Genomic DNA, 26,564 nt, shown 5'->3' with positions numbered 1-26,564 from the left:
CAACCACTGTTATTTCTCCTCAAGTCTTGGAAGTGTCAATTCAGATTGCCTGGTCCAAATGACATTTCTCAGCCCTGAAGAAGTGAGGGGCATTTCAAATGAAGTTAGCTAGTGCATTGAAAACCATTGCTCTTTGGGGAAACCCGTCAGAAAACAAAGCAGAAGTCTGAAACTGTCAAACTTTACTTCTCTCAGATAAAAACATCCCACATTTCAGAGTTTATTTAGCAAGGACAGGGATGGATGAATCTGTCACTTTCAGTTTCTTTCAGATTCTTATTTTTCCCCATCTTCAGCTCAGTACCAAGTAGATTTGAATTCCATTTCTGTATCAACTTATGAAGTTTACTTTTCTTTTTAAAAAAGACTATTCAAAACTTTTGCATTTTGCGTACATTTCTCTGAATGTCTGCAGTTTTAGACACACCTTTGCCCAATATTAACCTTTTTGCTGGCGAATTCCCCATAATAGGATGTAGTTTTGTACATTGTCTTCACAAATGCATGCACTTTGGTGTACACATTTTGGATGGAGAAATCAAAGAGCTCTGAGAAGTGTGAATTTTCAAGGGTAGCTGTGCTTCCATTTCATTTATAGGTTCAAGAAGCACAAAACATGTACCAGTGTTGCTATGCCAGATTTGGAGAGAATAACCCTGTTACTGCCAACTATTTCTGTGGCATATTTGCTTCACAAGGTAAGTTTGCCCCAGGCACCTCTCAAAGCTATTCTACAAGCAACCAGACCATTAATCCCATTTTAAGCAGGAGGTACTGAAGTAAAGTGAATGGCAGTGCCAAGGTTACCCAAAATTCGAGGCAGAAGTGGGGTTTAAATCCACCAGACCTTAAACTGTACTATGAATCAGCAGCCTTTTGCTGGTTGAAAGAATGGCTACTTCTTGAAAACACTGACATTTTGGATCTAGAAGGTTTTAATAATGTATTTGGATGGCATGCATATTTATGGTATGATAAGGTCAAAGCACATAAAGCATTTAAAAACCACATTGTCAGGAAAGCGCTGTTTAATGTCTGGATAAGATATAAGGATTTGCTAGAAAATAAAACCCCAAGGTGGCTGTCACCAATGGAAGCGAAAGCCTTGAAAAAGGTCAATATGGAGGTCAAATGGCCAAAATATTGGGAAATTGTGGAACAAGACGGAGATAGACTGAAATTGCAGAGTTTTGAAAAACTAAAAAACAAAGTGCGAGACTGGCTTCATTATTATCAAATAATGGAGGTATTTAAATTGGATAGGAAAATTGGCTTCCAGGTGGAAAGATCCAAATTAGAAACAGAATTGTTAGAACCCAATACCAAGAATTTGTCAAGAATGTATAACTTGCTGCTGAAATGGAATACTCAAGATGAAACGGTAAAATCGGCTATGATTAAATGGGCACAGGACGTTGGTCATAACATTATGTTTGCTGACTGGGAACAGTTGTGGACCACAGGTATGAAATTTACGGCATGTAATGCCTTAAGAGAGAATATTATGAAAATGATATACAGGTGGTACATAACCCCAGTCAAGCTTGCGAAAATCTATCACTTGCCCGATAACAAATGTTGGAAATGTAAAGAAATTGAAGGTACATTTTTTTCACCTTTGGTGGACGTGCCCAAAGATTAAGGCTTTCTGGGAAATGATATATAATGAATTAAAAAAGGTATTTAAGTATACCTTCCCCAAGAAACCAGAGGCCTTTCTCCTGGGCATAGTGGGCCAAATGGTGTTAAAAAAGCATAGAACTTTCTTTATGTATGCAACAACAGCAGCAAGAATACTCATCGCAAAGTATTGGAAGACACAAGAACTTCCCACGCTGGAGGAATGGCAGATGAAACTTATGGACTATATGGAATTGGCGGAAATGACTGGTAGAATCCGTGACCAGGGAGAAGAGTCGATGGAGGAAGACTGGAAGAAATTCAAAGACTATCTTCAGAAACACTGCAAAATTAAGGAATGTTAGAGTGATGTTGGACTGAAAACAAGTGGTTTCCAGCTGTACAGGTTAAAGTTAAGGATAGATTAAGATTAAAGATCAAGATTAAAGATGTTTAAAGAAATGGAAATTTGATAATAAAAGGGAAAAATTTAAAGCTATATGACATTAAGATCAAGGATTAGGTTTAAAAAAGTTGAAGTTATATATTTTAACGTTATATTAAATTAAAGATTGAGATTAAAAAAGTGGAAAAGAAACTGCTGGACAAATAATGTGGATTGGAATACAAAAGAGGGAGGTATGAGGAAGTCCAGAAAATAAGTAATTTAAAATTGGAAATGGAAAAGAGAGTTTGTTTTTAATTGTTATGTTTTGTGTTTTTATTGTTAAGTTATGTATTGTTTTTTTGTGTGTGTGTTGTTTTTCTTCTTTGTTTGCTTAAAACCTTAATAAAAAAATATTAAAAAAAAAAATTAAATCCAATATCATACTGCAACACTCCCTCATTTGGACCACATTGACTCTCCCCAATAATATATAGTATACTGAGTAACAATATTTTCTTATCTGCATCAAACAGATCTGCAGTTTTTGTTTTTGGTTGTTTTTACACCAGGACTTCAAAATTATATTTATTTGTAGTAGGTCAGCACAAAGCCCGCTACCCCACCTTGACCACATAGTGGTTCAGAAATGAAGACGGAAATTGAATAGTTCCAGGGTCCCATGAGAAGCTGGGAAATAAATTCAAAGGCTGCAGTTGAGAACACCATATATTGGTTGGTTGGTTCTTCTTGAAGCAAGACATTTCCCCTCCCCCCAGTGCTCTGGGAAGGTATTCATGGGATTTGCTTTTGCAAAGGTCACATTTACATGTTGCATGCTCTGCCCTTGTGAAGAGACCACAGTGGCACAAACCAGGCACGTAAGCTCGTAATACTTACAATTTAAATTGCAAAAAAAGGTCAATATTCACGGGTTCACTTCTAAAGATATTCACATATTGGTGGGTAAATTTGCATTGCAAACCAGATGTAATCAGACTTCAATGCCATAACTTTAATGAGTGATTTTACATATATTTTTAAAGCTTCTTACCTGACAAAACTCTGACTTCTGCCTCGTTTCCGGTTCTTGAACTGGCAGGGTTTTTTGCAAGGCATCTATAGATCCCACCATCCCCTGCTTGAATTCTGCTAATTTGTAAAGATCCAGAAGGCAGAACTGCCACACGGGTATCACCAGGATTCAAAACCAGATCTTCTTGGTTCCTTTGCCAGTGGATGGTTGGCATAGGTTCCCCCACGACTTCGCATTTTAACAAAACAGTGTCTCCTGTAAATGCTGTGACGGAGTCTGTCTGGGATAGAAACCTCAACGGACCTGTGGAAACAGAAACAAAACACTAGTTGAAAAGAAGATCTAAAATGCAGAAGTGTATTTACCCCTTGTTTCCTGCTGGTTTGGTTTCACTTAATTGCTCTTCAAGTCTAAATTAGGTTAACCTATTTACTTTGTACCATATTTTTTGAACGAAACTATGGCTCAGAAGTAGTTTATGAACAATATCCATCAAGATGCATGGCAGCTGTGAAAAAGGTGAATTCCATAATAGGGATCATTTTAAAAATACAGTGAAAATAAAACTACCAAGTAATTATTGTAGAAGTGGGGTAGGAAAGCTGTGGGGGGGGAAATCAAATTTGACAACCAATGTGCCCCCTTGGTTTCAGATAGCACATGGGTAGACGAGTCTAAAAAGCCTGAGACACAAATTTTCACAGCCCACTAGCCTCTATGGTGGCTCATTTACCCAAAGTAATGCATTTAGTGTTAGCTCTGGAAGTGTATACTTTGATTCTGACCAAACCAAGCCTCCTAGAGTACAATATACACCAGGAAGCTAACTTTGGTCAGTATAGACTCAGGCACGCCCAACTCTATAGAGACTGCGATCTACTCCCAGTATAATAAAACTGGCAGTGATCTACCCATTGTCACTGCCCATAGTTGTTGAGCTTTTTTTAGGGGGGAGTGAGCAGAGTTGTTGACCTTTTGGGGTGGGGGACAGAGCTGTTGAGCTTTTTTTCAGGAGGATTGCATAAAATCAATCACCCGGCGCTCCAGCACCCTTCCTCCTTCCACCACTCTGAAGCAGGCTCACTGATTACAAGCTTTCACAATGCATAGCACAGGGGGTGGGGCACGTCACGATCGCTCATGAGAAAGAAGGCAATCACTTTTTTTACTCACGTGATTGACCTGGAGCACCCCAATGGTCGACCTGTCGATTGCAGTCGACCGGTTGGACATTGCTGGTATAGAGTATACACTTCCAGAGTTACCATCTTGGCTAAATTGCATGAAGTCTCTTTAAAGATGGCACTGGACACTTCTATACCTTTCAAGAGTTAATTGCACTTTCTCATCTTCTTGCTGGAGAGGACATAAGCTTAATGGAATGCTTTTCCACATGTGGTGGGAGTGTACATTTCTTAAAGACTTCTAGACCCATTTCCCCCCACTACCATTCACCATTACAAGACAACATCTTGTACCCGAACCCATGCTAGCCTTGATGTTTATGAAAAAAATCTATCAATCCAATGGGCAAGCATAAAGAGTTGAACTTCTTTCTCATGACAGCAATAAGGCAAACCATTGTTTCCAACTAGAAAAAGCACCACCTTCCACCACAGAAACCTGGACCCAATATGTGTGGAAGATAGCACTTAAGGAGCGCTTAATTCATAATAATAGGATGACAAGAGTGGTAACAAAGAAAGATGGGTTCGACGCTGTATGGTCTCAATTTATATCATTTATTAAAAATAGTACAGTAATCTCCCTTCTGTCACAGCAGCCACTATGGAGAATTGTCTTAATGCTTAAGATTGAAGTATACCCTGTGGATGTGAGCTGAATTTGTAATGTAAGATTTTCCATGTTTGTTTTGATGCCATACAAGACTTGATATCTGCACATGTATTATTTGTCTTGGAAGACAACACTTTGTCAATCAAAAGTGTGTTTTCAAAACCATAGGATATATAATAAAACAAACACAAAAGCTATTTTGCCAAGAGGATTTCTGTATTGAAGACTGGAGTGGAAAGCCAGTGTGGTGTAAAGTGTTGGGAAAGGACCCAGGAGAAAAGGATTCCAATCTCAACTCAGTCATGAAGCTCATTGGGTGACCTTGGGCCAGTCACAATCCCTCAGCATAACGTAGCTCAAAAGGGATAATTATGTATGCCACCTTGCCCCTTGGAGGAATGCAATACTAAATAAATATAAGTCAGGAAATGGGGCATTCTGGCAAACCTTAACACAAGTGTCTCTTTTATTTTACTGAACTACAATGTTCAAATACAGGTATATGGATAGCAATCAGCTTCCATATTCAGAGCCGGTATATCTCTGCGTAATGAGGCAAGGAACAGGAGACGACTGTTGCCCTTCTACCCTGCTTATGGTCTTCTCAAAAGCATCTGATAAGCTATTATTGGAAAACAGGGTGCTATAAAACTAGATGGGCCTGTGCTCCATTGTAGGTGGCCACTTCTCGTGTGTGCTCTTTGTGTCCTTCTGGAGCGATGTGCAGAAGAGGAATCTCATGCAACCCTCCACAGAGTCCTAATATCTCAAGCTTGTGCCAATCCCTGTAGAAGAAACATGTACAGTGGTACCTCGGGTTAAGAACTTAATTCGTTCTGGAGGTCCGTTCTTAACCTGAAACTGTTCTTAACCTGAGGTACCACTTTAGCTAATGGGGCCTCCTGCTGCTGCCGTGCAATTTCTGTTCTCATCCTGAAGCAAAGTTCTTAACCCAAGGTACTACTTCTGGGTTAGCAGAGTCTGTAACCTGAAGCGTCTGTAACCTGAAGCATCTGTAACCCGAGGTACCACTGTACGTCTCCCTTCAGGTGTTACTGGAGGGGGTCTCAAGCTTAGGAAAAGAACACATGCTTTGCATGCAGAAAGTTCAATTCCTGACATCTTCAGGAAAGACTAGGAATATGCCCCACCAAAAACCCTGCAGAGCCACTGCCAGGGACTGAGAACCTTTGGCCGCCAGATGTTGTTAGATTACAACTCCCATCTTCTCCAGAAAGCATGGTTAATGGTCAGGGATGATGGGTACTATAGTCCAGCAACATCTGGAGTGCCACACATTCCCTGGTGTAGACAGTACTGAATTAAACTGACCAATTCTCTGACTTGGCTAAAGGCAGCTTCCTATGTACCGCCATGCTCTGGAATTGCAAAATCCAGAAATTTGACTTGCTCATGCTTCATCCGAGCCTCATCCTCCAACTCCTCCTCCCCCCTTTTTGACTTTTTTTTTTCTGCAGCATTTGCTCTGTTAATTGATGCAACTGTCAAGACAAAGTCTTCCACAGCTCAACTTCACATTGTGTCTTTGTCCCTTCAGGGAAGATTGTCTCCTAACCAGGGTCTCGGAGAATAGTACACCTGCTTTTAAATTCTAATCGGGAAATGGCACGCAAGCCTGATTTGCCCTACGGCCTGGTTGGCAGCCTATCAAGATCCCCATCTTCCCCCTACAGAAGGCCTAATTATTAAGTAATTAAAGTTCATTTAATAAAAAAGGGCTTATCATTTGGGGGACAGACCTTGGGGTCTGGAGCATGTGTGTGACTGTTAAATATTCAGCAATTTAGTAACAGTCGGTGCAATCCCCCAAGGAGGAGTGCTTTAAAATGCTTTGTTTGTTTCAAATTAAAGTCTGCAAGGTTATTTAACAGAAATGAAGGACCTGTTTCCCCGCCCATCGCCTCCCTCCTTCCATTTTCAATTTGTACTACAGCTGAAGGGCAGAGAACCAAAGTAATGGAAAGGAGCCATTTGCTTCAGTTTGGTTTAGATAATACCAAAGGGAACGAACAACAGCAAAGTTGCAAAGTCAAATCTTCCACAAGTCCTTCTTGAGCTTTGCCTGAGTTTTCTTTCTTTCTTACTTTCTCTCTCTCCCATATTAGGCTGAAACTACTGCCAACCTAGCAGTTTGAAAGCACGTCAAAGTGCAAGTAGATAAATAGGTACCGCTCTGGCGGGAAGGTAAACGGCGTTTCCATGTGCTGCTCTGGTTCGCCAGAAGCGGCTTAGTCATGCTGGCCACATGACCCGGAAGCTGTACGCTGGCTCCCTCGGCCAGTAAAACGAGATGAGCGCCGCAACTCCAGAGTTGGCCACGACTGGACCTAATGCTCAGGGGTCCCTTTACCTTTACATGTGGGGGTTGGGGGTACTGCACTGAGGACATGGGGCACAGGGACAAAGCTCAAACTTTGGGAAGAGGACTCAGGAGATGGGGAACGCAATGGGGATTCAAGAAGGCAGCAATTTTCATTCTGGCCTGCATTCATCACAATCAGCACCATTTCCATTCTGCTGCACTTCAGTTTCCACCAAACACCATGTTATTCATCTCACTGTCCAATACTTAACCATAACTTGGGTAACTGATCTTCTTGGCGATCATTCGTAGCCGAGTAAGATTGTCTTCCATAAACACGGTTTTAACAATGTGTCCGTAAGTGACTGTGGAGGCCAATTCTGGATCCACACATCCTTTCACAGTAGGGACATTGGTTTTCTGATGGGAGTTGATCACGGTGTGGATTTGCCAAGCATGCCTTCCTCTTAGCATGTTTCTCCCTTGTGTCCTGAGTTTGAGGGTCTTCAAAGCCCATGACACCGTTGGTAAAGGCTGTTCTTCAATTGGAGCGCTCGCAGGCAAGTGTTTCCCAATTGCTGGTGTTTAAATTACATTTTTTTAGATTTGCCTTGAGACAGTCTTTAAACCTCTTTTGTTGACCACCAGCATTACGTTTTCCATTTTTAAGTTTGGAATAGAGTAGTTGCTTTGGAAGACGATAATCAGGCATTCACACAACATGACCAGTCCAACTAAGTTGATGTTGAAGAATCATTGCTTCTTTGCTTCTTCTAGTACACTGGTATTAGTTCGCCTGTCTTCCCAAGTAATGTATAAAAATTTTTCGGAGACACCGTTGATGGAATCTTTCAAGAAGTTGGAGCTGGCGTTTATAAGTGGTCCATGTTTCACAAGCATACAGTAAGGTTGGTAGTACAATAACATACCCAACTGTATAAGCAACTTCCGTTCATTTTTATGTAAAGGAAATGTCAAAACAATGTAAAAAGAAAGTAATTAATTCCTTATCATTTGTGGACTTTGAAACAATGACGTGAACAAAAACTGATCACATTCACATGACTGATTTTTATTCTGGACCACAAACACTGAAGCAATTTCCATTTCGCTAGCCATGACAGTGCAGGCAACGAGACCTGAAGCACAACCCTGGCCAGAAGCTGTGAATGGTCCAAGATTCCAACTCCTTACCAGACGAGGACACTGCAGACCCAAGAGAACTGGCTTCCAAATATCAAATGAAGCAGTCATTGAGCTGGCTATATTGCTAGAGAATTGTATCTAACTCAGTCAGAGATGGGGGCGGAGGTGGGCTGAATCTGGCTGGTGGGCCAGATCCTTACTTTCCCCACCCACCCCCACAAACACTCAGTCAATGATCCCACTAACAATCAATGAGCCACACTATGGGAAGCTGCCTTATAATCTGACAAACTAATGATCCGCCTAGCTCAGGATTCCTTACTGGCAGCAGCTCTCTAAGATTTCAGACATAAGTCTCTTTCAGCTATCTGGATATTAAACCTGGGACCTTTTGCATGCAAAGTTGATGTTCTACAGCAGTGCTACAGGCATTCCTCTAAGCACTCTGCAGCTTCCAATGTACTTGCAAATTTATTTAGTTGGTTCAGGGTGTTGTTGTTGTTGTTGTTTTAGAAGCAGGGTTTTTACCTAGGGGCAAAATTTGAGTTTACAAAGTGAAAAAGAATGGTACACGTCATTTTCTTTACAGTAAACCTTTATCCAGCACTCTGCAACCTCCCTGGCTGCCAGAACTCCTGTTATGAAAAAGCTCCACAGAAAGGATGTATCCAATGGATAAATCCACAGGTTTTCCCTGTGCTTTGATCAAAGCGCAGGCACTTTGAAAGCCTGTGGAGTGCAGACCCCTGGACAGTTGATTTACAGACTGAAGGAAAGGACACTCACAACATTCCAGGTCACCTCAAGAGTAAAGTAAGCAAAACAAAAGACCAGCACCTCACACATGAGAATTTCACTGAAATTCCCTCTTCCCTTTGAGAATTTTCAAATGCAATTGCTTTTCACATTAAGTGATGGACAAAGGTTGGGATGGAAACAAGGTAATTTTTTTCAGCATAGGTCTAGTTCTCAAGTTCTTATTGTGCAGAGCAGCCATTAGATGCCCCTCATCTAAGTTTAATAATATGAATGAAGGGTGTTTCTGCTCCTATTCATTTTCAGACCTAACATTCTTTTTTCTTTCTCTTTTTTTTGTTCAGATACATCATCATCCACCAGGTTTTTCTTACTCAAACCTGGTGTATTCTTACCAAGATTATGGTTTGTTTCGCAACTGAGTCTAATTCTTAGCTAAATAGCTCGCTTTTTGCTGCTTCCAGTCTTGAAATTTCAAAGAATTATTTCTCATTGTATCTAGTCTAAAGCCTATCATTCTTGTGCACCATTAAACAAATTGATGTGTCCCATTGAGAATGGTGCAGAAGATTAGTCGTTCTGCTGCAGGGAAAGTACCTTACATTTGGTGTTGTATCCTGTTTAGTGTTGCTAATAAATGCGAACATTGTGTGAATTGGCACTTCTGATTCCTGGTGGAATACAGAAGCAACAGAAAAAGAACCTGAGAAGAAGAAAAAGAAACCCAAGAATAAAGGGGGGGTGTGAGTAGTTAAATAAATATAATGTGCAGACAGGCTAAATTTTTAAGAACAATGGTCTAAATGGCTCTGTTTCTGTGTCTGCAAATCCCATTTTTTGAAAAACTATAAGCGAAAAATCTCAGTGGAAGTAATAATATTGACGCAGAGTTTCCAGTAAATCTGTACAATTCAGATTTCTGATTTAGAAGAACCTACTGGGAGAAAATTGGTGTTAATCATATGCATCTAAGAAATGCTTTTATAATGGAAAGCTAAGGAAGCTACTTCACATCAGGAGGGGGGGGAGTGATAACCAGAGTCTTATTTTTATCAAGTTTGTTAGTACAATTCATCCGATGTTTGAGTTGTTCAACAAAAGGCAATGAAATATACTTTAGTCACATGCCATTTACAACACTGGGAAAATTACTGTCATTTCAAGAGAAGTAAAAAAGGTGACACCAGAAAGCATAGAGGATGAGAATCTCAAAACAAATCTCTCTAAAAATCAAATCATTTGTATAGTTTGATAGTGCAACAAAAAGCCACCAAGTGTATTTTGCCTAAAGCAAGCTGATTATGGAGATCCCTGTTCAGCTCAGATATCTGCAGAAATGTTAAGATGAAGACCACAAAATTTTAATCAGATTTGCAACATTTCTTGGCAGGAAGGTTTATGAAATACCTTTCTGAATGTATAACAGTGCACCCAGCTCCCAACTCCTTTAGACGGTCCAGAAGGATGTCATGATCAATGGTGTCAAAGGCCGCTGAGAGATCCAGCAGGACCAGGAAATAGCTTTCACCTTGGTCCTCGGCCTGCTGGAGATCTTCGACTAGCATGTTTTGACTCAAGGCAGTTCAGTCCCTTGATGAAGCCTGAATCCCGACTGGAAAGGATCCAAGTGGCCAGCATCCTCCAGGCATGCCTGGAGTTGTTCAGCAACCACCCGCTCAATCACCTTGCCCAAGAATGGAAGATTTGAGACTGGTCAATAGTTGGCCATATTGGCAGGGTCCAGAGATGCTTGTTTTTTAAGAAGTGGTGGGTGGGGAAGATGGCAATCCCCACCAACAGCCACAACAGCAGCAAGAGGAGGAATCTCAGGGTGAGGAAGATGGCAGTCCCCAACAACAGCCACAGCAGTAGCAGGCACCTCTGGTTGGGGAAGATGGAAATTCCCATCCAGAGGCTGTAGGTTTAGCTTCAGCAAGTTGGTGGTCTCATGAGCCTTCAGGCCATGTCCTGGGGCATTTGATGGCAGCTGGGAAACTTCATAAAGAGGAAGGGAGTCGGGGAGGTTGCTCATCTGGAGGATCATTGCTGTTAGCTGCTGGGCTGAAGCAATGGCCCAAAGGATTGGGTGTGGGGACCTGAGCCAGTGAGAGACAAGAATGGTTCCTATGGTGACACAGAGAGAATGCCCCAGCTTAAGTATAGGAACAGGAAGCTGTTTTGTGGAGCTATCACAGTGGCAGAGACAAACTGTCAATAGAGTTTTGAGACATCACTGGGGGTGTTAATTATCTCTGGAGCTGGCAGGACCAGCAGAACCGAGTGCCAATAATCCCTGTTAATAAGAGTCCTGGGAGGTATAAGCGGCAGCCCACAATGCCTCTTTCCAAGGGTGTGATTGGAACTTGTCAAGGGGATGACTTCTACTCAACAATGGGGGAGTCCTCATGAAAATTCGACAGCATTTTAGTGAAAAGATCTTATAACAAACACATTTTTTTCTGTGTATTTTTGTCTTATATACACATTTTTGGAAACCAACTTTCCCTAACAGAAAGCACTTTTGGATGTTATTTTCACAAGCATCACGCATTTTTATACACATTTTAGTTACAGATTTTTGTGCATGTTTCTTGGCTGGAGAACTACATTTAAAAAATCAGAGAAGTGTGCATTTTGAAGGATGGCTGTGTTTCGATCTGCATATTATTTTGGAAAGAGTGAATCAGGTTGATTCACCTTTAAACGGAAGGTGAATTTCATTTCTCTCTAGCTCTCTCAGAGTTCTGTGGAGGCCCAACCTAGTTCCATGTTTGAGGCCCTTAGCCCTAATAAACACACTTGGTGAACAAATGAAACGTGAAAACAAAATAAGGTGTCAAATAGCAAGAGTGAGATGTAATTTGAACACATTTCTTTAACAAATGCTTTTCCAGCTATTTCTGTGATGTGCACTAATTACTGAAGAAAGTCTCACTTTCATGCAATGTCACTGCCAATGCTGTGCATATGACAAAATCTATATCAGTTCACAAAAAAGTATGGCTTTTCCCAAATCACGTGTCTTATTTGCTTAAATTTGCAGATCTCAGATGAGAGTGTGTGTCACAATTTGATCCAATTCACACACACACATATTTGTGAAACTTATCAACTGCCAAAAAATTAATAAGTGTCTACCTGTGCTAGAGTTGCCATATTTTGAAGAGCAAAAAAGAGGACTCTACGACGGCATTCAAAGCAAATACAGTACATGCAATTTGTCTCAATTTTTTCCCTGGAAAAAGAGAATGTGCCCTGGAAAAAGAGGACACATGGCAACCCTTAGTAAGCTCCACTTTCTGCTTGAGGTCGTGGGCCAAATGCCCTCCTGCCCTTCCTGCTTCTTATTGGCCTTGTTTCTCCCCTAGTTGCAGCAATTTAGCAACAGAGAAACTACCTTATACTGAGTGAGAACATTATGCTGTCTGGCAGTGGTTCTGCAGGATTTTGCGCAGGGACCTCTCCCAGCCCTAGCTGAAGATGCCAAGAATTGAATATGGGACCTTCTGTCAGTGGAGAACTTTGAGCTCTCAGATCTCAGCGGTGCCCTGTGTGATGCTAAAGTTCAGTGTGCACCCCTCCCCTCCCTCTCTTGTTCCATTCCACCGCATTTTTTGGGTGCCCCGTGTAGGGCAGTGACCACACCGGTTGTGGCACCCTAAAACCGCCTTTGCTTCTGTCTGCGACGCACAACCAGAGATACAGCCCTTGACTGGCTTGTCACAGATGAGTTGTGTACCAAGAAACAAAGCAAAAACGCATGACTTAGTACCTTGCCAAGAGTCCATCACACCTCTCTACGTAGTCCCTCAGAGTTTCCTATAATGAAACTCAAGAACTGCAACCAAACGTTTTGGCTGGCAAGTTCTTGTGCAGACCACTTTCCGTTCTGCACCACTTCATTTGTGCCAAAGCTGAAATTCAGTAAATAATTTTAGTGTCAGGGATCAGCTCTGTTTATTATGAAAAATAATGACATCTCCTTTGAGCATCTGCGGAGTTTGCGTAAGTAGAGAAAAGAGATCCCAGTTTGATAGAATTTTTTTCCCCTTGCAAAGAGAAAGTCTGGACAGACAAGCACTGACCGTGTTGCTTTTTCTTCTTCTTTAAACTGAGCACTGCCCTCACTCCCCACTTCCCACCCCAGCATGAGAGACATCAACAAAACATGAGAGAATCTCTCCCCTTTGTATTCTGCCACCTTTTTTATGTGTGTGTCTCTCTGGCATGTTTCCATCTGTCTCTCTCCTTCTCACATCAACTCTTCCTCACCCTGTTCTTTTGGTGACGGGTAAACTCCTCTCAGTTTGATTTGGAACTGGGTCAGCAATTACAAGCATCACTGGAGAATTTTTCTGAAGGGAATTATGTTTGATTCGTAATACACTTCAGCATTACAAGCTAAGCAAATTTGTATTCTGAAGCAGGTAATTACAAAGTTGGGAGACATCGCCCCTCGCTTTCCACCTCCTGCCTCGTGCTTTAATATCCAGGCATGTGCTTCACAACCATTGCAAGCACAATGCAATATAAAATGGCTAAGAGAGTAATATGGGAACTAACAGTGTAACCCAATAGATGTCTCCTTGGAAGTAAGCCTCATTGAGTTCAAAGATACCAACTCCTCAGTAAGAGCACACAAGAGGGGTGCAGAACCTGGGTCCCCCAAATGTTATTGGACTCCAGTTCCCATACTATCTGACCATTGACAATGCTGGCTGGAGTCTGATGGGAGTTGTCCAAAAACATCTGGAGAGTTGCAAGATTCCCATCCCTGATGTATAAGTTTGCAGCATAAATTGCCTAAATTACCTTCAGGATTCTCATTCTCTAATTTTATGACCTTGCATTAAGGGTCATCATCTTCTTAAAGTAGATTTGTTTGGGTTATTTAAAAATAAAAAATGGTGTAAGGCTGTTGTTGATTTGTTAAAAAAAAAAAATTAGAAAGACAAAAGAGTTGTTTGCAACTAACTTCCACTCAAGAGTAGACCCACTGGAACTAATGGACACAAGTACCTTAAGTATAATTTCAATGGATGTACTCTGAATCAAACCGTTGCTGGGTACAACCCTATATATCTTCCAGGAGGTGAAATATAATAAAAAATCAAGAATGTAATTGGAAGGAAAATGGGAGAACCCAGGGGTAAAATAAATGATTTGCATAGCTAACGGTGTCTCAAAGAAAGGAGGAAGATAAAAACAAAATAGAACTATTTCTAGCAATGTGGCGTAATAGATAAATAAGGTGGGTAACCATGTTAGTCTCGCACAAAAACAGCAGTGAAGATAAAGAACAAAATTTATTACACCATAAGCTTTCATATGCTGGAGTCCACTCCACTTCATCAAATGAATTAAATAGCAGATAAAGACTGGAGTTGCTCTTTTTATGCAGCTTGCACGTAATAGCTGATTTCTGATTTTTAGATTTTATTGCAAGAAAAGAACTATTGTTGGGCTAAATGCCTGAATTAGGATTGCTAAGAACCTGGGCCCTGTTTTGGCTGTCTAAGGCTATAGCTCGTGGCTAGATTGTAGGCTCTGTCTGCACACAGTCCAAGGTTCAATCCTTGGTAGAGACCCCTCTGAAGTGCAGATAATGAGTGGTATTTATTCTTTACTCATTATGGGCCCATTGAAAGCAATGGACCTAACTTTGTCATATTCATTCAGTCTTGATGGGACTACTCTGAATAAGACTTAGTTGAATGACACCAAGTAATGAGCTATATGGCATAGCTGTCAACTTTTCCCTTTTCATGCGAGGAATCCTATTCAGAATAAGGGAATTTCCCTTTAAAAAAGGGAAACGTTGACAGCTATGCTATATGGACATATGTTTGGACACAGCATTAAGCAGCTTCTTAGGTTCCTAGTATTAGCATTGAACTAGGACACAATCTCAATTGCTGTCAGGGGCAAACTTAGGGGCTGGCACACCAGACTGATACTTTAACCATTATACCACATTAACTCTGAACTACAACACCTATCACCCTTTATTGTCCATGATATCTGTGGCTGATGTGAGTCTCTAGGGAGCACTATATTGGCTATCCCTGTTTAAGGTGACCTGATTTTGCACCCATTAGTAAAAAAAAAAAAAATTCCTCATTTCTCACAACCTTGTAGGTTGGTTAGTCTTTACTCTTCCCTTGTTGAGCTATTTGCTATTAAACCACTGTCAAAAAAAAAAGAAAAAGAAAATCACAACAAAACTATATTTAAAGAAACCCAAAGAAAAATAACTTTTTTGCCATTTCTTGTTAAGTCTCTTATTTTCTGTAAGCCAGACCTGTTCTCTTACCCTGGAGCTAGACTTTATATCACCCTCGCATTTGGATTGGTTTACTGAAACCAAAGGGATATCTAAAAATCCCAATTTTTCTCAGCTTTTCTGTTGCTTGTTTACTTGCTGGGTGTCAGTCAGCATGACCGGTAAAAATCGAATGTGTTTCTTTCTGGCTGAATATTTATGCTGCAAGCAAAAGAATTGTCTGTTGTGAACTGGACAGTTCCACAGTCAGTTTTATGTTGGCTTATTCATTGTGTTCTCTGATCCAAGTGCTCTGGCAAAAATAGCTGTTGCCTTTGAGACGCCAGAACTCTGGAAATCTAGTAACAATGATGAAATTTAGCTGCTTACTACTTCTAGTAGTGGGACGTGGGTGGCGCTGTGGTCTAAACCACTGAGCCTAGGGCTTGCCGATTGGAAGGTCAGCGGTTCAAATCCCCGGTGAGCTCTCGTTGCTCGGTCCCTGCTCCTGCTAACCTAGCAGTTCGAAAGGACGTCAAAATGCAAGTAGATAAATAGGTACCGCTCCGGCAGGAAGGTAAACGGCATTTCTGTGCGCTGCTCTGGTTCGCCAGAAGTGGCTTAGTCATGCTGGCCACAACCCGGAAGCTGTACACTGGCTCCCTCAGCCAATAAAGTGAGATGAGCACCGTAACCCCAGAGTCGGTCACGACTGGACCTAACGGTCAGGGGTCCCTTTACCTTTTTACTTCTAGTAGTAATGATACAGTAATAATACACACACACACACACACACACACACGTATTGGTCATAATCTAGCACAGAGATATCTTAAGCACATGAGTTAGTATTCGGCTAATTCACCCCATTGGTGCAAGGATTACTGCTAGCACAATGAGACTTCTCCCTTCTCCCACCGCCCTCCCTGCATGTGCCCCACACCACCCCCAAATCTGTTCAGGAACATTGACGGATTTAGGGGGTGCATGAAGGGAGAGGGGCTGCAAGCTGGAATCCTTGCACTAATGGAACCCTGACTTAACACTAGGATCGTACCTTGGGTTACAAACACCTTGGGTTACAGACACTTCAGGTTACAAACTTCGCTAACCCAGAAGTAGTACCTGGGGTTGAGAACTTTGCCCCAGGATGAGAACGGAAATCGTGTGGCAGCAGAGCGGCAGCAGCAGGTGGTCCCATTAGTGACAGCGCACCTCAGGTTAAGAATGGTTTCAGGTTAAGAACGGACTTCCGGAACAAATTAAGTTCATAACCCGAGGTACCACTGTATTCAACTCATGGATTTCAAGGATCTACAAGGCACATGGCGCTATGCTGTAATGCTGCTATATACTCTGGGCAGGTTTAGTTGGTTGGGGAAGGAAAGAGAGGGAATGAGACATTAGAATGCTAAAAAAGGGAGGGGGACACCAAAGATAGAGTCAATGAATATGCAGTTCTATACGAGTGCTTGAAAAGTTCATTTTGAAAAGGAATTAGTTCCAGTTCACTCCCTCCAAAATGGAACTAGTTCAGTCAATTCACAGTTCCAGGTGGTCCTTGGAAGTTTTGGTTTTTAGGGGCACATAGCTGCGCTTGGGGTGAAATATTTGGGTGGTGGTTGCAGCCAAACGTTCCTCTAGACTAAGCCCAGACTCCAGGTGGAGGTCACTTATGTTCTGGTGCGCTGATGTGCCCTACTTGGCTGTGATCCCCGCCCACACTGCACAAAGGTGCAGTTTCACTGGCTTACTCCTGTACTGCTGATTATGTGTCTCACCATCATGCGCATGCTCCCTGCAACATCTTCTGCAAGGTGCTGCAGTCAGCAGACACATCTGGAAGAACAGGGATGGAATAAAGCTTGTGGGGATCCTCCAGATGTTGTTGAACTTCCACCAGCCCCAACAAACATTACCAATAGCCGGGAATGATGGGAGCAACATCTGGAAGGCCCAAAGTCCCAATATCTGGAAGGCCCAAAGATGTAGGATCTGTTGTAGATCAACAGTGTCACCCAGAGCTGAGTCAAAGTTCAGAACCAGGTATGAAGAAAGACCTGCCAAACACTCTGGGTTACTGTCACACATCACATTTGGCATAAAAAGGAATGCTAATGATATAAATGAACTCATATCTGAATTATCACCATCAGCACCCCACTGTGGGACCAATTATCTGCAGCAGTAAAAGTGGGTATTTCACTTCACTTTTAAAAATGCAGATATTTCTAATATCCCTAGAAATGGACAGAGTCAAGGAAGAAAAGTACTATGAATACATGAAGCCAACCTGCACTGAGTCAAACTATGGGTTCCTCTAGCCCAGAACTATCAACTTTTGACCTACAAAGACCCCGCAGGGTCTTGGAGGAAGAGAGGTCTTTCACAGATCAAATGCTACCTGAGATCTTTTTAATTGGGGGTGCCAGAGGTTGAGCATGGGAGATTGAGCATTTGCTCTTTGAACTCTGACCTAAGCTCCTGAAGAATCCAATTGTATTTGGGGAAAAATATATCCAATGATGGTTATTTATAGGAATGGAAGGTGTCCAAACAACCTTTCACCAACCTACATTGCTCTCTCTAAGAAACAAACCGAGGTGGAAGGTGCCTAAAGGACTGGTCGCTGAGAAACAAGGGGGGCTTTCAGCATGCTTGGGGGAACCCCAAGATTTGCAGCACAATTCTTTTTTAAAAAATGAGGAGGGGTAAAATCACAACAAGGGTTCCACTTCCTCAGCAACTATTGAGGTGTTTCAGCTGGAAAGGTAAAGGTAAAGGGACCCCTGACCGTTAAGTCCAGTCATGGACGACTCTGGGGTTGCGGTGCTCATCTCACTTTATTGGCTGAGGGAGCCGGCGTACAGCTTCCGGGTCATGTGGCCAGCATGACTAAGTCACTTCTGGTGAACCAGAGCAGCGCACGGAAATGCCATTTACCTTCCCGCCGGAGCGGTACCTATTGATCTACTTGCACTTTGACGTGCTTTTGAACTGCTAGGTTGGCAGGAGCAGGGACCGAGCAACGGGAGCTCACCCCGTTGTGGGGATTTGAACCGCCAACCTTCCGATCGGCAAGCCCAAGAGGTTCAGTGGTTTAGACCACAGCGCCACCCACATCCTACTAGATGAGTACCAAGGCTGAAATAATGTGATGGGGTGGGGGTGTTGTGTGCAGATTAAGACTGAACTGATTCGAACTGCCAACCTTCTGATCGGCAAGTCCTAGGCTCTGTGGTTTAACCCACAGCGCCACCCGCGTCCCTTTGTGTCAGCTGGAAAGAGGGGAGTAAAATGCCCCTCTATCAGTCACTTAGAGATTATAGTATCTTGAAAAAGGACATAATTGGCTGGAATCTGAAACAAGAGCAAGAACTTGATTAGCAGCAGATGATTCACAGCCACATTTTGTTGCAGTTCCCACTCGATGCTAACTGTCATCCAAGCATTTCTGAGTATGATTTCCTGTAGCTATAAGGCTCTGGGCTGGCATCCTTTCACCATTATTCACCCAAATTATGAACCTGGCCATGATTTGACACATTGCAATAACTGGCAAGCTATGGAGAGCACAACATGAGCTATTCCCCTAATGGTGATCAATTCTAAGGTCTGTTAATTAACATTTCCTTAATCTGGTTAATCTTTGGAGAGGCTTCCTAGGCCTGTTATCTAATTGATGAATTTTGTAAAAACATCCCTCTTCTTTATGATGCCTTGAGTTATGTTCACAGATATCAGTTATGCTCAAGCGCAAGTGGTGGGATCATAAGACTGGCTGCTGCATTATCTACAAATGCTTTGCAACAGAGGGAGTCATCTTTCTGTGGGCCAAACTTTGTGGTATGCCCTCTCAGGAAATAATGCATTAGATTCTTTGAGGTTATACACCTTGTGCTCAGAGTTCACCTACATATCAACACTTCTACACCCAGAAAAGAGAAGGCAGCTGAACCTTTAAGCCAACACACAATAAATTTTAAGAGGGTTGAAGGCGATATCATATAACCTGTGGTATATAAACTCTCAGTTCTTTCATTCTGCAGTACTCTCTGGTCAAACGGGCTTTTGCTATCATAACCCACATAGATAAGTTGCCAAGAAAGGCAACAGTGGAATGAGTGTGGGCCCACTGTAAGGAATGATGCCTCTATCATATGACCTTCAAATTTCTAAAAATATTACAGTGGTACCTCAAGTTAAGTACTTAATTCATTCCGGAGGTCCGTTCTTAACCTGAAACTGTTCTTAACCTGAAGCACCACTTTAGCTAATGGGGCGGGAGCACAATTTCTGTTCTCATCCTGAAGCAAAGTTCTTAATCCGAAGTACTATTTCTGGGTTAGCGGAGTCTGTAACCTGAAGTGTATGTAACCTGAAGCGTATGTAACCCAAGGTACCACTGTATACTCTCAGCTCTGCTCTGGCAGTGGAGGATGTGACTTGCATTCCCATTTCTGGGAACACCAGTTGACCAGTGAATATGGCAACAAGCCAGATAATTTCTCTATCTAGCCCAGTTTTGTTTCCGTTAGCTGGCAGCAGTTCCCTGGACTCTTAGTCTACTATCAGCTTAGATGGAGTTCCTTCAGAGGAATTAAGGTTGAAGCAGATCTTTGTGAGGTTGCACAAATCAAAGCACGAACTTCTGAAGCAGTTTGTGGTGTATCAGTGATCCAGCCATTAAAAAAAAAAAATGCTGCATACAATTATCTGCAAAAAACAAAACTATGTTTCTAAGCTTAGCATTTAAGGAAAAGACCAGGGTGGGGGGAAGAGTGTGAGCGCATTGCAAAATTGAAACGTATGTTTTTAATTTAAGAAAGAGCCTAGGATTAGGAGGGTGGACAGAGAACACCTTTGTGACTTACATATCAAGTTTGTAACCAGAGAAAATTATTTTACTTGGGAAGAAAATCTCTATTAGTTCTTCCCACCCCAAAATCAGATTTCACACCTAAAGGTATCTCTCCCATGTCTGCAATTTTCAGACCAATTGCCTACAAAACACAAGGGCAGAGTGAGTTATTTTTTTCCTGACTGGATATGTCCAGGGAGAGAGTAATACTTCACTAAGTGAAATAGCTCTGTCCACTGTCCACTGCCTTGAATGAGGTGATTTTGGCAGAAGGGGCTATATATCAAAACCATTTTTATTTTTTTATTATTTTAAATGTAAGAACAATCCTTCGGGTGTTATGTATCAGGAGTTGGATGCCAATGAAATAGCTGTAAGTTGCTCAGTTCACAAGTAAAGTTTGCATCAAACTCCTTTAGCGTCAGCCAAACTGGGCCTTACTTCCTCTGACAAAAAGTCAGTGGAACATTTTTGAAATTAAGAATATGAGAAGGGACAGTGGCCCACCTAGTCCAGTATCCTGTTCCCACAGTGGCCATCTAGATGTTCATAAGAAGACCACAAGCAGGACCTAATCCGAAGAGCATTCTCCCCTCCAGCAGTTTCCAGCAACTTGCATTTAGAAGTAGTGGTGTAGGAATTGGGGCTGCAGGAATTCATTATACTGAGAGGCAGTTAGCAAAAATAAAAATAAAATAAAAAGTACTTAAAGGTGGAAGAGGAAATAGGGAAGATATATGCTCTTCTAACTCCCACCTCTAGGTACTTTCCAAGAGAGAGAAAATGTAAAAATCTAACCACCACATGTTTAAGAGCGGGAAGGAGCTGAGATGCTCTGTGGGCACCAGGAGAATTTTTCAAGTGCACAATTGACCCAAAGCCACATGGGTGCCAACTTGGTGACCCAGCTCGAGAGTGCAGAACCTGAACCTATAAATTCAAACCACAAGAGGAAGGAAGCATATATTTTTTACATCAGCAGGTGGTTGGGTTAGATTATCTCAACTCTATGACCCTATGCTACATACTGTATTTTTCCATGTATAAGACGCCCCCACGTATAAGATGCCCCCTATTTGGGGGGACTCCAGATTAAGAAAACACCCCCTCAGCACTACCCGTGTATAAGACAAGCCCCAATTTTAAACCTATTTTTTGGGTAAAAAACCCCCTAGCCTAATACACAGAAAAATACAGTAATTTATTAGGTCAACAGTATCATTGCTAACTAGAACATATAATCCAGTCCAACAAAGTTTACTCATTATATCCATTAGTATTATTTCATGGGGTGGTGAGCAGGGGGGAGAATAATGACTATGGATTCCAAAGTTTAAGTCTCTTAAAAATTCAACACCCTGCTAGTGTTTAGGCTGTATCGTTGTTATGCTTCACCACAAACATCTCAAATAAATCAGCCGCAGCCTTCAGCGTCAATAAGTCACATAAATATTTTATACTGCACCATGTCTGACTTCACATTTAGCTTTCAAAAAAAGAAAATCAGTAGTTAGCGACGGGTTACAGTAGACTGCATTGTCCCAATGAATTCCATGTCGTTATTTTATGAGGTAAGATAACTCTGCACTGACTGCCAATAAGCTTCTGGTCCCAATTCAAAGTTTTGACCTATAAAGACTTAAAACAGATCAGGACCTCAATACCTCAAGGACAGCCTCTCCACATATCAACCATCCTGGACTCTGCATTCATCATCTGAGGCCCTTCTTGGTGTGCCACATTCTCAATAGCTCCAAAGGGTGGCAACAAGAGAATGGGCCTCCTCTGTAGCAGCTTCCCATTTGTGGAATGCTCTCCCCATGGAGGTTTGCCTGACACCTTTGTTATATATATTTTAGGTGGCGGGTGAAAAAGGTTCCTCTTCAACCAGGCCTTTGGCCTTTTAAATGGCCTCGGCCCAGTATACCTGAAGGAGTGTCTCCACCCCCATCGTTCTGCCCGGACACTGAGGTCCACTGCCGAGGGTCTTCTGGCGGTTCCCTCACTATGAGAAGCAAAGCTACAGGGAACCAGCAGAGGGCCTTCTCGGTAGTGGTGTCTGCCCTGTGGAACACCCTCCCAGCAAATGTCAAAGAGATAAACAACTACCTGACATTTAGAACACATCTGAAGGCAGCCCTGTTCAGGGAAGTTTTTAATGTGTGGCATTTTGATGTATTTTTAATCTTTGTTGGAAGCCGCCCAGAGTGCTGTTGTGTTTTAATTATTGACTTGTGTTTTTCTCTTGTATCTTGTCTTTTATTCTGTGAACCATCCCGAGAACTTATGATGAAGGGCAGTATATAAATTTAATTAACAAGAACAACACACTCTTCCTGATATATATATATATATATATATATATATATATATATATATATTTGGTGACTGCAAAGAGAAGGAGATATCTGTGCAGAGTCCATAGTTTATTAAACTATGGCGGATCAGTGAAAGAAGCAGAAAAACAAAAAGACCATGGAGGCAAGGAAGCGAATAGCCCTGCTGGATCAGAAAAACTCATCTATTCTAGCATCCTGTGGCCAACCAGATGCATATGGGAAGCTGTCAAGCAGGATCTGAGCGCAACAGCACTCTTCCAATTTGGGGTTTCCAGTTGTACCCTGGATCATGAACACCTTGCGAGTCACACGTTTTGGCTCATGAATGCCACAAACCCAGAAGTGAGTGTTCCAGTTTGCAAACTTTCTTTGGAACCCGAATATCCGACATGACTTCTGTGGCTTCTGATTGGCTGCAGGAGCTTCCTGCAGCCAATCAGAAGCCGTGCCTTGGTTTCTGAACGTTTTGGAAGTTGAATGGACTTCTGGAATGGATTCCATTCGACTTCCGAGGTACCATTGTACTGCCTCTGACAGTGGAGGTAGAACACTGCTATCATGGCTAGTAGCCAATGATATAGCCATATCTGCTATGAATTTGTCTAATCTTTTAAAGACTCCCAAGCCTTGTGGGAGCGTATTTCACAATTCCGCCATGCACTGTGTGTTTTAATAACCCACATGCCATTTCAGTTTCAGGAATGTAACACGCAGAATATATTTCACTTTAATGCACTTTTTACGTAGTTAAGTTTTAAGTTTGGCTCTTTCTTTTATGGCTTTCCCCCTGCCGTTTGTTTTGTGCTGTTAGGCTTCTTTTCAACTTTAATTTTAGTGATTGATATTTGCACTTGTAAACCACCTGGAGTTTGATTATTTTCGAAGAAGAGGCAAGATATAAATGCCCAAATAAATAAGCCAACAAAATAAAGACTCCCACCGTAGACATTTATCTCCATGCCTCCCCCCTGAATCAAATCCCATAGATTTTGATGGAGGGGCTTAATTGTACAGAGCTACATGGCAGAACTGTGTGCAAGTGGCTTTGAATGGCATTGTCAGGAGGTAGCCAGCTACAAGCATGCCTGGTGTTTGCTTGCTAGATCCATCATGACAGAGCAAAAACACAGCTGGGTCACATGGGGCGGAGGAAGGGGCGTGTGGGGGCGTGCGGTGTCACCACTGAAGGGGGTGACCAAATGCCAGGCAGCACTCACTGTGGGGCCTGCAGCACTCCCAAGCCACACGTCTCTTCTAGGAGTGATGTGGTGGTTTGAGCGTCTGCAGGCTCCACGCTGCCCCAAACTGTAGGAATGATCACTGGGTGTGGAGCACACTCCCACCCGCAGGCAGCCTTAGCTGCCTGCACGCATGACCTTGGGGTGCGGGGCACACTCCCCCTCACAGATAAAGTCACAGCTGTCCGAACATCGTGCCCTCTGTCTAACCTTTTGCGGTCTCAGTAGTGTGCGGTGTCCTGTCTGTGACCTTTGTCTCTGAGACCTTTGTCTCCTTCGTCATACACTGTGCAAGGGGAAAATGACGCGGTGGAAACAGGTGCCAAAATAACTTTGTACCACCCCATGATCCCGGGGCTGGAAGATGTGTAAAGGTCACAGCCCAAAATGTATCTGCCTGGGTTTTCATATTGTGTTAATAAAAGGAGCCTCCACAGAGCTGGCCGGCAGCTTGCTTGCAGCTCACCTGTGTGGAGCTTGCCTGCATTATCAACTCCTGCCTCATGTCCTTCACTTCACAAACAGTTCACCTGTTGCCTCCCCCTCAGTTGTAGGGCGGCTGAGTGGGAAGAGGCAGGCAGACTCCTCTGAGGCCCCGTGGAACGTCCTGCCCCAGTTCGCCCTGCCCCACGGGTGGCTGGCAGGGCACGTGTGCTGCCCCAGCTGCCCAATCGGCTTGCTCCACCGCTGGGGTCACATCCGGCTGGGTGTGGCTGCAAGAGTGGACTAAATTTGCTGACTCAGCCCCTGCTTGCATATCAAGCAATGGGCTTGATGGAGGATAAGGCTAGCCATTACTAGTATCAATGATGGCTGTGCTCCCCACTCAGACACATTAATGCTTCTGAATGCCAGTTGCTGAAAACTGCAGGAGGGGAGCAGGTGCGCCGAGTTGCTCCCAACATTGTGGGGGCCCGTCGTGCATGTATGATATCACACTCAGACACCCCCCAACCCAGCCAGGCCAACTTGGTCTACCGCCACCATCACCTTCCCACCACCAACAGTCTTACCTTCACTGCATCCCTGGAAGAGGATGCACCAATGTTAAGATGCTTCTCGCTGGCGCATCCTTTTGAGGAACACAGTGGAATGGGGGGAGTGGCCCTTCTTGAAACCATTGGGTAGCCCTGGCCCCCATGGCCCCTGAAAGATGACCCCCCCCATAGATGGTGCCAATGGAGTGGAAAGTGTTATTGTGCTCAGTTTCTACTTGTGGGTTTCAAGGTGCTTGTGAGAACAGGATGCTGGACGAGATGAGCCACTGGTCTGATCCTACCAGGACTCTTCTCATGTTCTCATGCTATTGTGTCCTTAGAAGCATAAGCCAATGCAGCAGTGCCACCAGCAGAGACAGAGCTATGGGGAAACTTTACTTCAGTCTCAAAGGCGGTGAAGAAAGCCGAGAAGAGGGAGATTTAAGGGAGGGAGGACTAAAGCAGAGAACTGTCAGTGGGTCAGTTACACAGCTCTGGGCACTGGAGATACCCTGTGGGGAAGGAAAAGTGCACATAAAGCATTGTATGATTAAAACTGTGCAAATATGTCTCAGAGGAAGCTTATGGAGACTAGAGTCTTGGACCTCCTTCACAGAAGGAGCTGTTTTTTAAACCGAAATGCCATCTTATATATTTCATGTTGATTCATTAAAAAATATAGAGAAATGATTTGGGAGGCCTTGACTGTGATAGAGAAGAAACAGGAAGGGAGGGCAATAAAAAGTTATTATATGTGGGGTGGCAATGGGAGAAGACATACAAAGATTGGAAAGGAATGTGGAAAATGACTGTTGCTAAAAAAAAAAAAAATGAAGTTACAATATTGAGATGTACAGGTTCTGTTGGACTTATTGAATGAAAGACTTTGTTCCAATACTTAAGAGTGGATGCCAGGCCAAGAAGAGTGGATGCCAGGTTAAGAGTAACCAGTTCCTACAGAATGAAGAAACCTCCATTGAAGAAGATAAAGAAGATTGGCAAAATAAACTATTGAAGTATGCAGGACTAATCAGTTAACTTGAAACCCAAGGAAGAAAGAGGACTTTGAACTTTAAAAAAGGGACAATTGTTTAATGCATATCTTTTCAGCTTTGTGTATCGTTCTTACATTAGTATAACTTTTTAAAGTCACTTGTAATAAGATGACGAAGGTTTAAAATTGAAATACTAAGAGTGTAAGGTTTTAAGGACATGCGTGAACGAGTGTTAAACAATGGAACCAGGAGGGGGAGGGAAGGGAAGTCAAGTGAAAATTATGGTTTTAAAATTTGTTGATAATGCTTTTTAGTGTGATTTTTGGAAAATTAATAAAATGTTATAAAAAAGAGATTCATTAAAAGATAGTAAGAGATATTTAATCTATTACTGTACAGATTTAATCTACACCTAAAGCAATGTCCAGTGATGTCTGCCCACTAGCGCAAGGAAAATCTGCTTGGACAATGGGATTTATGGGTTCTCTTCTCCTCCATACGCCCACTCACACTTTGTTGGATCTCACCCATAATAAAGAAATCATTCCCAAATGACCCAAGAAAGCACCCGTCTACCATGTCCACATGGGAAGTGGCAGCTTTTAATTAGTATATAAATTCTTCCCTAACAAAAGCAAATGGCTCAGTGCAACTTACAATTTGTGAAAAGTGGTTTCACAAGCTAGCTCAAGGGTATATATTCTATGGAAAGATCTGTGCTCTAAATAAAGTACAGTACATTAGCGAAGAAACTAATTGTGTAATTTCAGCTGTTAAAAATAAAACCCTTCCCCCCTCCACCCTCCAGTGTGTGTCCCCATCAGCCATA

The 26,564-nt window shown here is 42.5% G+C and overlaps 1 protein-coding gene across 4 annotated transcripts in view; it reads right to left on the bottom strand.

Moving 5' to 3' along the window:
- The window catches only part of DCC (DCC netrin 1 receptor), a 964,956-nt gene that overhangs the window by 481,157 nt on the left and 457,235 nt on the right, over positions 1-26,564 (bottom strand). For all 4 annotated transcript variants that reach the window (XM_080973386.1, XM_080973387.1, XM_080973388.1 and 1 more), the window contains exon 3: positions 3,060-3,344. In XM_080973386.1, the coding sequence (XP_080829512.1) occupies positions 3,060-3,344 (285 nt within the window). The remainder of the gene's footprint in view (positions 1-3,059; positions 3,345-26,564) is intronic.

Source organism: Podarcis pityusensis (assembly GCF_964106645.2).
Source record: "Podarcis pityusensis genome assembly, chromosome: 11".
NCBI classification, from domain to species: Eukaryota; Metazoa; Chordata; class Lepidosauria; order Squamata; family Lacertidae; genus Podarcis; species Podarcis pityusensis.
The sequence above is the reverse complement of the archived record's forward strand: the minus strand, read 5'-3'. Positions and strand labels throughout refer to the sequence as shown.